The 13,266-nt window shown below is 45.6% G+C and overlaps 1 protein-coding gene across 1 annotated transcript in view; it reads right to left on the minus strand.

The window, feature by feature from the left end:
* The window catches only part of CUNH12orf56 (chromosome unknown C12orf56 homolog), a 59,600-nt gene that overhangs the window by 24,730 nt on the left and 21,604 nt on the right, over window positions 1-13,266 (minus strand). The window contains exons 4-5 of the mRNA XM_023518409.1: window positions 7,649-8,057; window positions 2,850-2,923 (exon numbers count right to left, since the gene is read on the minus strand). Coding sequence (XP_023374177.1) covers window positions 2,850-2,923; window positions 7,649-8,057 — 483 coding nt within the window. The remainder of the gene's footprint in view (window positions 1-2,849; window positions 2,924-7,648; window positions 8,058-13,266) is intronic.

A 13,266-nucleotide genomic window follows, 5' to 3' on the forward strand; every position in this document is an offset into this window, starting at 1 on the left:
GCCTCCCAAGTAGCTGGGACCACAGGCGCCCGCCACAACGCCCAGCTACTTTTTGGTTGCAGCCGTCATTGTTGTTTGGCAGGCCCAGGCTGAGATTTGAACCCGCCAGCTCAGGTGTATGTGGCTGACGCCTTAGCCACTTGAGCCACAGGCACCGAGCAGTGACCGTTTTTTCAATGTCATTAAGTGCATTCCATTAAGCATGTAACCATCACCACCATCCATTCCTAGAACATTCTCATCTTCCCAAACAGAAGCTCTGGACCCATGAAACACTTAGCGCTCCAGTCCCCACTCCCCGCAGCCCCTGGTCACCTCTGTTCCACATCAGTCTCTATGAGTCTGCCTATTCCTGGGTCCTTGTCTAAGTGGGATCCTGGGATACGGGTCCATCTCTGTCTGGCTGATCTCACGTGGCATCACGGCCTTCCGGTTCACCCACTCGGTAGCAGGTGTCAGAACTTTGATGCTGGCTTGCCCACGGTTTCAAGTCAGATTCAGGCTTAACTATCATAACAGAAATCCTTCATGGTGCTGCTGTGCAGTTCATGTCACATCAAATCCTGGAGCACGTGAGGTTGTCCTGCTTGAGGACAGTCAGTGGGTTTAGTCACTCACACACACTCCTTCCACTTTCAAGTTCTGCTTTGCTGCTCTCCTCATTTCATCTGCTGAGGACTGACATGTCAATCTGCTATTTCATTAGAGTTTGCAAAATAACAATGTTCTAACTATATTAAACCCACCACATTCGCTAGCAGGGATCCTGCTTCAATCACCTTACTCCTCACTTCTTCCCGATGCTGTGTCGTCCCATCTTGGCCAGCGGGGGCCCTTCAGGGCTCTGTGTCCCTTAGTTAGGGCCCATTGTTGGATTTCTTGTATAAGCTGGTTGAGATTCATTTTGTATACTTCCTGCCCCAGACATGGAATCAGCCATTCTTCTTAGGAACTTTGGTTCCTTTCAGTGGTGAGATGAATAAGCATCTTTAAAAGGTGGTTTACTCGTAGCCCCTTTACGGGACTCCCTGGGTTGCCTCACTATTGTAAACCTCTCCCAACTTGCCCACGACTTACCGGACATCAAAATTATTTACATTGTAAGTTCATCAGGTACTTACCATGTGCAAAGCACTGTTTTAAGTAAGAAAAATACCAACATTAAAATGACATATTCAGGCAGTGCCTGTGGCTCAATGGGTAGGGTGCCGGCCCCACATACCAAGGGTGGTGGGTTCAAAACCAACCCCAGCCAAATTGCAACAGAAAATAGCCAGGCATTGTGGTGGGCACCTGTAGTCCCAGATACTCAGGAGGCTGAGGCAGGAGAATCACCTAAGCCCAGGAGTTGGAGGTTGCTGGGAGCTATGTGACGTCACGGCACTCTACCCAGGGCAATAAAGTGAGATTCTGTCTCTACAAAAAAATAAATTAATTAATTAATTAATAAATAAAATAAAATGACATATTCCTTGCCTTCCAAGAACTTACTATTTAACAGAAGAGATTGTCACATTGAAGCAGGTCCTGTAATGTAAGACCAACCTGCGGTGAGAACATGACGGAGCCCTTGAAGTGTGGATGGAACGTGGGGCCTCAGCCTGGAGAGCGGGGCCTTTTGTGATCTGGGAGCAGCCTCTGCCTTATGTACTATACTACGTAACAGGGCAGCAGATAATCAAACGAGCATCGTTAACACAGACAGAGTGCCACAGCTGTCACAGGGTGTCACAGAGGGCCCTTTCATCCTAGTTTGGGGGGTCAAGAAGGCTCTTTAGGGAAAAGATAGATAAGCTAGGACATGATGAGCTGAAGTGATCCAGGAAGGGGAAGGAGAGTGGCCAGATGGGCTGCAGGACAGGGCCCCGAGAGAGGGGAGCGGGGAGCTTCCCGAGAACTTTGAGGTCTTGTGGAGCAGGGGTTTAGGGCAGGAGTGAGGAGGGACACAATAGCTAAGATAAAAAATAACAGACGTCACGAACATCTCTGTTAGCTGTCAGAGTTTATTCTTTCACCTAACGGCTATGAGAAGCCCCTCGAAGGCTCGCAGGGGGGAGTTACAGATCTGATTTGTGCTTCAGGAAGATTCCTCCTCTGTAATGGGAAGCGGGCTGGAGAGAGGCAGGAGTGGGTGAGAGGCCCACTAGGAAAACGCTGCAGGGTCCCTGAACAGAGGTAACGGGTCTGCACGGTGGAGAGGAGTGGATGCCATGCAGCTATAAGAAGCACAGTAAGTCACACTGTGAGTGGCTGTTGAAGGGGAGGGGGGACAGGTGACATCCAGGACTCCAGACTAGGTGATGGGGTAATGACATCAAGCTCTGTGCGGGGAAACAGGGTGCAGCTGCTGAGTTCTCTTTTGTTTTGTTGTTGTTTGTTTTTAGAGACAGAGTCTCACTATGTCGCCCTGGGTAGAGTGCCGTGGCATCACAGCTCACAGCAACATCAAACTCTTGGGCTTAAGCGATTCTCTTGCCTCAGCCTCCCAAATAGCTGGGACTATAGGTGCCTGCTTGGCTATTTTTAGAGACAGGGATCTCTCTCTGGCTCAGGCTGGTCTCAAACCCATGAGCTCAGGCAATCCACCCACCTCAGCCTCCCAGAGTGCTAGGATTCCAGGTGTGAGCCACCATGCGCAGCCCCCGAGTTCTCTTTTGAATGTGCTGAGTTAAAGTCCTGGTAAGATGCGTGCAGGGTGTGGCGTGCACACCTGTGTTTGTACACCTCCCTCAGGGCAGACAGCTGGGCACACACATGGATGTGCCAATCAGCTGTATGTGGGACAGAGTTAGGGAAGGCTGGGGAGAGAAGACCCCCCCAAGTGACCCTCTCTTGTTGGAACTCCTCACCTGTATGGCTTCTGACACGCAGCAGCAGAACTGAACTCACTAGCATACAAGGGGTCTTGTAAAAGAGTAGCTTTCTGAAAGAGGAGAAAAGTGCATATTGTCAGAGTTTTTGTTTACTGAAAATCAATTCCCCCTGCAGTCAATATCACATATCAATCCTTTGATCTTATACATTGTACAGGTTTTTTTTTATAACTCAGTGCAGTGTTTGATAAACTACAGAGAATTTCTTCCTTATCTAGTTTTTAAAAGTTTTAAAGACAGCATTTAATTATTATAAAATATAATTATTCATGAAAACCAAACAATCCAGAAATCCATAAGTAAAAGATAAAAATTCTCTCTTTTCCCCTCAATCCCACTACTCAGTCTCTGCCTATTTATAGTTTGGTTTGTACCCTTTCAGGCATATAAAGACTTATTGACTATAACGTATACATTTATACCATTTATATATGATATAGTATGTGTTTATAATATGTACTTAATCCTAAATAAATTATATCACATATATTAATCTGTTTTTTTTTTCACTTAATACATGGTGGACAGTTTTTCCTGTGTGTGCATATAGATTGAATTCAATCTGTATAATGATTACCTAGCATTCCATAGCACAAATACATAATACTTCTGTTCACTATTCCCTTATTAATGGAGTTATTTTTCCTTAAATCCTTAGTGTTGGATTTATTCCAGGTCCTCAAAACAGATGTAATATTCAGCAACTTCTCTAAGTAATCTTTCATTTATATTGAAGTTTTACAGGTCTGAAGTTCCATTTATTCTGAGTTCTCAAAGCAGGTATGTAATATTCAGCAACTTCTCTAAGTAATCTTTCATTTATGTTGAAGTTTTACAGGTCTGAAGTTCCATTTATTCTGAGTTCTCAAAACAGACATGTAGTATTCAGCAACTTCTCTAAGTAATGTTTTGTTTATGTTGAAGTTTCACAGGTCAGAAGGAATCTCTGAAGCGTGGCTGGTTTGCAGCGCTCAGCACGCCCAGCCCTGTCCCGTCCTCAGGGCACAGCAGAGGGCGCAGGGCGTTAGGGGGTGCTGCTTTTTCTTGTTGCTTCCTAATGCCCATGTTTTCTTTATATCTAGAATTTTACTTTGGGGTATCCCCAGTTATCTGATTCCTAGCAACTATCTTCACAACGTATAAAGAACAAAGAATTACCACATTTCATCTTTACAGAATTTCAGATGCTAATCAATGCAGACATAATTATTTGCGGTGAAAGTTACAGACAAATTGGGCTACTTGAAGGAGATGCAACGCTTAGGAAATCCTTAGAACCAAGATGAGTGATAATGATTTCTATTTGGATGGTTTGAGTTCATTTTATCTAAAATAACAGAGAACAAATCTCTACTTCAACATAAATGATCCTTCTGGATCTCAAGGCATAAGAGATCAGTTTACCCAAGATAAGTCTTACAGCCTTAGGACATGAGTTTCTTTTCAATGTCCTAAAACATATCAATACATCACCAAAACTGACCAAAGTTGACTAACCTGAAAATTCAACAATGTCACAAAACAAGCCCCAACTTTAAAGTGTTCACTTTGAATTAATATCCTATTATTACCAGAAGGGCTGCTAACTTGAGTTACCATTTCCCTGGGGAAGACTTGCTTATTCCTTTTCCTTCTTTCAAGAGATAGAACATTTAAAAAGTCTTTTTTAATTTTTAGAAACAGGAGTCTCACTATGTTGCCCAGGCTGATCTCCTGACCTCAAGCGATCGATTCTCCTGCTTCAGCCTCTGAACTTGTTGGCATTACAGGTGTGAGCCCCTGCACCCAGCTCATGGTAGTTATTGCTGTTGCATTTATTATCGGAAGGGATACATATAGCTCGAAGGTAATGAGTTGGCCAACCTGCCTTGCCCCAGCCATGCCTCTGCTTGCAAAATTTAAAAGTATTTCCAAAACTTGGAGTTGGTCAACTCAGGGAAGCATGAACAGTCATTTCGAACAAATGTATAGACTTTTTATAGTCAATTAAGTTTAGGCTTTTCTATTTGGATATATGAGATCTTTATATATATATTATTTATTTATTTTTGTAGAGGCAGGGTCTTCCTCTATCCCCCAGGCTGGAGTGCAGTAGCCCAATCACAGTTCTCAGCAACTTCAAACTCCTGGGCTTAAGTGATCCTCCTATCTCAGCCTCCTGAGTAGCTAGGATTATGAGCACGCACCAACAAGCCTGGCTAATTTTTAACTATTTTGTAGAAACAGGGTCTCACTATGGCCCAGGCTGAAATCTTTTATTAATAGGTCAGGGTTTTCCTCTATTGATTTGTTTAAATTTTTAACTTGAAGACAGCTGTTTAAAAATTTAGAGAGCAGCGGCGCCTGTGGCTCAGTGAATAGGGTGCTGGCCCCAAATACTGAGGGTGGCAGGTTCAAACCCGGCCCCAGCCAACTGCAACCAAAAAATAGCCAGGCACTGTAGTGGGCACCTGTAGTCCCAGCTACTCGGGAGGCTGAGGCAAAAGAATGGAGAGCTGGAGGTTGCTGTGAGCTATGATGCCACAGCACCGAAGGTGACAAAGTGAATCTCTGTCTCTAAAATAAATAAATAAATTAAATTAAAAAATAAAAACTTAGAGAGGATTTTTAAATATTTAATGTGTTCTGAATTGTGCTATAAGAAAAAAATGAGGCACAGCGCCCATAGCTCAAAGGTTAGGGCACTGGCCACATACTCCAGGGCTGGTAGATTCAAACCCAGCCTGGGCCTGCTAAACAATGACAACTACAACAATAACAACAACAAAAATACCCGGGCATTGTGGTAGGTGCCTGTAGTCCCAGCCACTCAGGAGGAAGAGGCAAGAGAATCACTTAAGCCCAAGAGTTTGAAATTTCTGTGAGCTGTGACACCACAGCACTCTATGCAGGGTGACACAGTGAGACTCTGTCTCAAAAAAAAGAAGGGCAGCGCCTATGGCTCAAAGGAGTAGGGTGCTGGCCCTATATGCTGGAGGTGGCGGGTTCAAACCCAGCGCCAGCCAAAAAAATGAGTTAACTTGTAAACTTTTATAATGTTAGCCATTTATAAAACTCCATTACTTAGTTTCTTCTGAGTTTGTCTTTCATGTTCATTAATACTATGATGTTGAAAGTGTAACCAAGGTCATGTCCAGACCATTTGCTACAGGATAGACAGTACTCGAGAGGCAGGTGCTGGGGCTGGGGAAAGCAACCTTTACTTACAGAGCCTGCCAACAGAGATGGCGGACTAACATCCCCAAGGACAGTAAATTAGTAAGAATTTTAGGCTCTTTTTCTTGTTAAGGGAAGAGGAAGAAGGGGGTTGAGCAATTTTTTTTTGGTCAGGGCTGGGCTTGAACCCGCCACCTCTGGTATATGGGGCTAGCACCCTACTCCTTTGAGCCACAGGCGCCACCCAGAAAGGGGTTTGGGTTGCAAGAGGTGACCAAGGACCACAGACATCTGGGTGTAAAACTTCTCTGCTCTCAGTCAGTTCACTTAGGATGACGCAGGTCAGTGTGCTCCTAAGAATCTTGAACATGAACTTGTTACTCATATGTGTATTTTCCTTATCTCCAGGGAAATTAGTTGGGAAAGTGGACAGTTGTCATCTTCCTTCTCACCTATGTGAAGAGTTAAGCAAAAGCTTTTAACTGAAAGAACATTACTACAGGGCGTCAGAAGCAAAGAGAAGCTAGTTAGGGTCAGCTTCCCTCCCACCCTTAGGGAAGAGCAAGAACAAAAGTTACGTATCACTGAAGATACATCAAAGGACCACATTACTCCCATTTTTCTGAGACAGAGCCTCACTTTGTCACCCTTGGTAGAGTGCCATGGTGTTACAGCTCACAGCAACCTCAAACTCTTGGGCTCAAGTGATCCTCTTGCCTTAGCCTCCCAAGTAGCTGGGACCATAGGCACCCATCACAACACCTGGCTATTTTTTAGACAGGATCTCATTCTTGCTCAGGCTGGTCTTGAACTCCTAAGCTCAGGCAATCCACCTGCCTTAGCCTCCCAGAGTGCTGGGATTACAGGCTGAGCCACCGTGCCCGGCCCCTATTACTCCTTTAATAAAGTTCCTGTTTTTAAACTTGATCCTGTTATAATAAAATGATCTGATCCTGAAGTGTGTGTGAGTTTAGACTGTGCCCCTAAAGTTTCTACATAATCTTGAATAAGTCACTTAAATATTTTGGGCTTCATTTTCTTAAATAAGGCACTTAGACTAATAATCTCCAGATAAAATTATCTGATCTTAAAACAGTGACTCCCACTAACCTACTTTCCGTAGCGTGGCTGAGAAAGACAGAAACATCGGCGATGAAAGTGAACTTTATCTGAGGTCTGTGACCCTTCAGGAACTGTCCTAAGCAGACCACCTGTTCACAAAGAGCCCATGATGAGACCCCCTTCCACCCTCTCTCACGACCCCCAGGAGACCTAATGACAACGTCCTTGTTCACCTGTCTCTATGAAAGCCCAGCTCTTCTCCTTTTCTGTAAGACCAGCAGCTCTCAACCCATGGGTCGTGACCCACAAGAACTGTATAAAGGGCCGTAGCATTAGGAAGGTTGAGAACCACTGTGTGACACTTCTCATTAACGTGCATTCTTCCTGCTCCAACAACCTGCATCAAATCATCTCTTAACTTTCCAGTGCATTTTGTCCCTCACAATATACATATTAACAAATTCCAAGGCTAAATTTCCAAAATTGGAAGTAAAACAGGATGCCATGTCCACCCTAAAAAAAAGTTCAAGTCCAGGTTAGCTCATGGGGACACTTACTATAATATAATTTTTCCACGAACTTTTTAAGAGCAGAAATATTGAAGAGGTTGTGGAAATAACATACAGATGAAGTTCCGACTCCTTTCTCTCCGGGTTTGAGTCGCTCTGTAAAGGGGGAGGTCGGAGGGGATTTCCTAAGTAAAACTCATTTCTGCTCCCACTGCACTTAAAAGGAATTTCACTTAAGGAGTCTTTGTGATCTGGAAGTCCCTGGGGTTCTTTTGTGTTTGTGGGGCAAGATGGCTCTCTGACGGCCTGGCCAGTAGCGGGTATGGAGTGGCAGCTCCTCCTGGAGGGGGTAGGCAGGGGCCGAGTGGCACCCTGCCCTGGAGGAGACAGCTCCTTGAGGTCTGAAGGACGAGGGACAGCAGAGTCCTTGGAGGGTGTGCCGCTCTCTGGGTGGTACCTGTCAGGCAGAATTTAGTGTTAAACTTGATATTCACAATTCAGCAGTAAGCAACAGAGCGAACAGGACGGCCCAACGGCAGCCATTTAAGACAAAGCAAATGCTTTCGAGGACAAGGAACACTTGTTAAGTGTTAAGGGAGGGCTTAACCCTCGGGCCACCTATTACCCACGACTAAGGGGGATCTGACACAGAAATCCTTTGGTATATTTTTCTGCTTTCAGAATTGCACTCTACCAGACGTCATACAGAGACGCCCTTTTATGTTGGAAGCCCTATGCCTGTCCTTTCACAGAGCCCCACTATTTCCCCTGAAAGGACTTTTACATTCCAGTTCTGAAACCTAGTTGTCCTTTCCTTGTGCATTGTTAATGCGTCCTATTAAAAACTGAGATATAAAGAGAGATTTTTTTAAATATCTGACCTCAGAGTTCTTGGTCTCCCAAGTCAACAGGAATTGACAGGAGACCAAAAAAGGACTTTATACAGTCAAGGCTGTGGGGTAAGGTTGCTGGAACAGGAGAGAGAGAGAGACGGTGCTGGTTGAGGAGCACCCAGACTGGCCAGGGCTGGGAACCTTCAAAGGGGAGAGAAAGCTTGATGCCAGCACTGAGATCCCAGCACGTAGTGGTTGAGCTCTGTGGGCAGCTGCAGAGCCTTAGGTCATGCCCATCATTCATCACGTCTCATCGGCACATTCAATCTCCACCCTTATTTGTGATTTTTAGGATTAAAATGAGGCAAAAGGTCTAAAAGTACACTCAGCTTTAGGCTTCGCCTTGGCAGGAACCAGTTGATGCTGGCTTTGACTCAGGCCAGTGGACCCCTGCTCCAAAATTGCCATGCTCCATTGAATAAAGCAAATTCTATTGAAGCTGAGTATGGATCATTTTCATGGACCCCTATTTTGATTTATTTTGAGACAGAGTCTCACTCTGTCACCCTGGGTAGAGTGCTGTGGCATCATAGCTCACAGCAACCTCAAACTCTTGGGCTCAAGCGATCCTCCTGCCTCAGCCTCCCAAGTAGCTGGAACTACAGGTGCCCGTCACAACACCCGGCTAGTTTTTCTATTTTTGGTAGAGATGGGGTCCCACTTTTGCTCTGACTGGTCTTGAACTCCTAAGCCCAAGGGATTATAGGCATGAGCCACTGTGCTCAGCCTTGAGTGCTAATCATTTTCAAAGCTTTTGTTCAAAAGTTAGAGTTTGCTGTAAGTTGTGACACCATGGCACTGTACTGAGGGTGACATAGTGAGACTCTGTCTCAAAACAAAAAACAAAAAACAAACCTTTGTTCAGTGTTGTCAGCTGACTTCTGCTATGTCCCAACCCTTTCCTGCACTGTTCTCCCCAGCTCACCCCAACCCTTCTCCACTCAGCTGCACTGGGAAGGGGCAGGGCAGGATGAGGTCCGAGTTCCAAGCCCAGCTCTGCCACTTGCTGGTGAGATGGCCATTGCTCAAGTTCATGGCAGCTGCCGTTTTGGGACAGAGTCCCCAGCAGACCCCACTGAACCAGAAAGGAGTCATTTGTGCTAAGTGCCAGCAATCAAACTGAACTTTGAAACCCAGTTTTCCAGGAAAATCCAGCCAACCTCCGAGTCAGTAATGAGGAAGTCCCCACTGCATTAACTGTATAAAGAAAGTAACTTTGAAACCACCGTCAACAGAAAAGAGAAAACCCAAACTCTAAAATAATTTAAAGAGCTCTCCCCTAAGCCGAGTATGAGTGAGCATGGCCCAGGGAGCCACATTGAACGGGCCTGAGCAAGCGGCCTCACTCTGAGTGAGTTACGGTGGGTCTGATGCATTTGAGGAAGACAGGATGGAAGTTTACTCCTAAGACAGGGGCTCTTAAATCATTTAACTCCTCAGTTGATTCACTGAAACTTGTAATGACAGTGACAGAGCCTTGCCACCAATGACTTCAGAATTCAAAAAAACTGACCCAAGGTCAGAGATTAAAGGAATAGAAATATGTTCCTTGCTGTTTGTTGCCTCTCATCTTAAAACAAAATTGTCTGGGGGCAGCACCTGTGGCTCAAGGAGTAGGGCGCCAGCCCCATTTACCGGGGGTGGCGGGTTCAAGCCCAGCCCTGGCCAAAACTGCAGGAAAAGAATTGTCTGGGCTGGGCTCAGTGGCTCACACCTGCAATCCCAGCATTCTGGGAGGCCGAGGCAGGTGGAATACTTGAGTTCACAGGTTCGAGGCCAGCCTGAGCAAAAGTGAGACCCCCCGTCTCTAAAACTAGCCAGGCCAATGTTGTGGTGGGTGCCTGTAGTCCCTGCTACTCAGGAGGCTGAGACAAGAGAATCACTTGAGTCCAAAAATTTGAGGTTGCTTGAGTGCCAGGGCACTCTACTGAGGGTGACAAGTCAGACTCTGTCTTATAAAAGAAGAAAAAAAAAGAGGGTTAGAATGAGAGATAGGACTCCTACCCTTTGAGAAAAAAGGAAGACCCAGCAAGTATAAAGGTGGCAACTACCCTATCAATTCCTGTAAGTTCTGGGGACTCTGAGCCTTGGTTTTGCCATTAGAAGGATGGAAATAGTAAAACAGGCTCGGCGCCTGTGGCTCAAGTGGCTAAGGTGCCAGCCACATACACCTAAGGTGGCGGGTTCAAATCCAGCCCCGGCCCACCGAAACAACAATGACAGCTGCAACCAAAAATAGCCAGGCATTGTGGCGGGCGCCTGTGGTCCCAGCTACTTGGGAGGCTGAAGCAGAAGACTCGCTTGAGCCCAGGAGTTAGAGGTTGCTGTGAGCTGTGATGTCACAGCATTCTACCCAGGGGGACAGCTTGAGGCTCTGTCTCAAAAAAAAAAAAAAAAAAAAGACCAGCCTGAGCCAGAGTAAGATCTGGTCTCTAAAAATAGCTGGGCGTTGTGGCAGGTGCCTGTAATCCCAGCTACTTAGGAGTCTGAGGCAAGAGGAGATTGCTATGAGCTGTGAAATCAGAGAACTCTACCGAGGGTGACAAAGTTAAGACTCTATCTTAAAAAAAAAAAAAGGCAAAAAAAAATACTTTCCCCACCCCTGAAAATCCAAAATGTCAAGGTGATAGCCACCTTGGGTCAGGGTGGCCCAAGGCCGAAAGCACAGATTCTAGTTAAGTGACAATTACCCGAAGCTGCAGCAGGTGATGCTGGGCAAGCTGGTCTGAGCCCTCCTGCCGAACCTCCCTCTGCACAGCCCTGTTTCCCTGCAGAAAGGGAGGTGGTCCCGTGAGATGCACGCTGCCACCCTCCTCATCTGCCTCCCAACTAATAAGCTTCTCCTCTCTGCTCAGATGTCTTGTCTCTGTTCTCTGTTCTCTGTTCTCACTGATTCAGCCTCAGTAACAAATACAGAACTTTCAGTAACAGCAACTGATATTTTGAAATGCTTTGGCTTTGTCGCTAATAAGTGTAATTTATTCTAATTTAAAGTTGGCTATGGTTCCTAACACTTCTGACGTTTTCCCATCACACTCCAGTGCCTGACCCCACATATATGTGAATGTTTGGTAGTCACTTAAATTATACAAAGGAGTTTCGATTTAAGGAAAGCCCGGGTGAATCCTATTTGTGAATTCAATACATCCATAATACTAATAGATTAATTTAAAAAAACAAATATCTGGGTAGACCTGAACATTTCTTGATTGAAATTCCATGTCTGACTTTATATATATGTAAGGCCGTTATGAAGTCGTCTCCAAGCCCTTTCTCTTAGGTCATACTGTGAATACTCAATCCTGTCTCCAGGACAGTAAGCTCCAGAGTGGGGTCCAGAACACGCTCTCCAGTGAGCAGGCACCATCCCTCTCCTGGAGGACATGTGGCATTATGTGCTGGCTGGATTCTGCCTAAAACCTTGTCCTTTCGCTAAATGATTACTTATTCCTTTTTTTCTGAATTTTTGTATTCAGCACACTGACTGCCCGAATATTGTTGAGATAAAAGAAAAAAGATCCCATCCTTGCCCCAGTTGTTCATAATTATTGGTAATATTTGGAAAAGGAAGAAAAATAACTTATAGTTAGTCGTCAAAGAAGAAGGGGGATGACGTGTGTGTCTTCTCCTTCGTTCTTGTTTTTTCTGCTAGTTATCTCATTGATTTCTCCCCGTATCGGTAGTTTTCTTCGTCCTGGCTGGAGTGCAGTGCTGCAACCACAGCTCACTGTAGCCTGGAACCCCCGGGCTCAAGCGATCATCCTGCCTCGGTCTCCCAAAGCTCTTTTTTTTTTTGAGACAGAGTCTCACTATGTCTCCCTCGGTAGAGTGCTGTAGCATCACAGCTCACAGCAACCACAAACTCTTGGGTTCAAGCAATTCTCTTGCCTCAGCCTCCCAAGTAGCTGGGACTACAGGCATCTGCCACAGCACCCGGCTATTTTTTATTGCAGTTGTCATTGTTGTTTTAGCTGGCCTGGGCTGGGTTTGAACCTGCCAGCCTCAGTATACGTGGCTGGCACCATAACCACTGTGCTATGGGCGCCGAGTCCCAATTATGATCTTATGACTTCCCAAAAATCTATCCCCACTTCAATTTTTTTTTTTTTGGCAACAGGGTCTCTCTCCAGGCCTGAATGCAGGGCTGCAATTATAGCTCACAGCAACCTCAAACTCATGGGCTTAAACGATCCTTCTTCCTCAGCCTCCCAGGTAGCTAGGACTATAGGTGTTTGTCACCAAGCATGGCTAATTTTTTTTTTAATTTTTGCAGAGATGGGATCTCACTACATTGCCCAGCTGGCATCGGACTGCTGTCCTACAGTGGTCCTCCCGCTTTGGCTCACAAAGTGCCTGGAGCACAGGTATCACGCCACCATGCCTGGCCTATGCAATACATTTTAAGCACAATCATTAATTATTTTTCCATAATAATGGTTTTTATCTTATCATTCTCCTGGTCAAACTTTCTATGGTTTGCTCATATCCTAAGAAATGAAATGTAAAGTCTTCACCTAGATTTTTAAAACCCTCCAAAGTATGGGCCTAATTTCACTTTCAGGTTCTACTTTTAAATTACATTGGACTGCTCCCTGTTCCTGACACGCGGTCCACCGGCTCCCCCATCCCACTGGACTGCTCCCTGTTCCTGACACATGGTCCACAGGCTCCCCCGTCCCACTGGACTGCTCCTTGTTCCTGACACGCGGTCCACCAGCTCCCCGGTCCCACTGGACTGCTCCCTATTCCTGACACATGGTCCACGGGCTCCCC

Source organism: Otolemur garnettii, unplaced genomic scaffold, assembly GCF_000181295.1.
Source record: "Otolemur garnettii isolate 467f Iridium unplaced genomic scaffold, OtoGar3 scaffold00138, whole genome shotgun sequence".
In the NCBI taxonomy this organism is placed as follows: domain Eukaryota; kingdom Metazoa; phylum Chordata; class Mammalia; order Primates; family Galagidae; genus Otolemur; species Otolemur garnettii.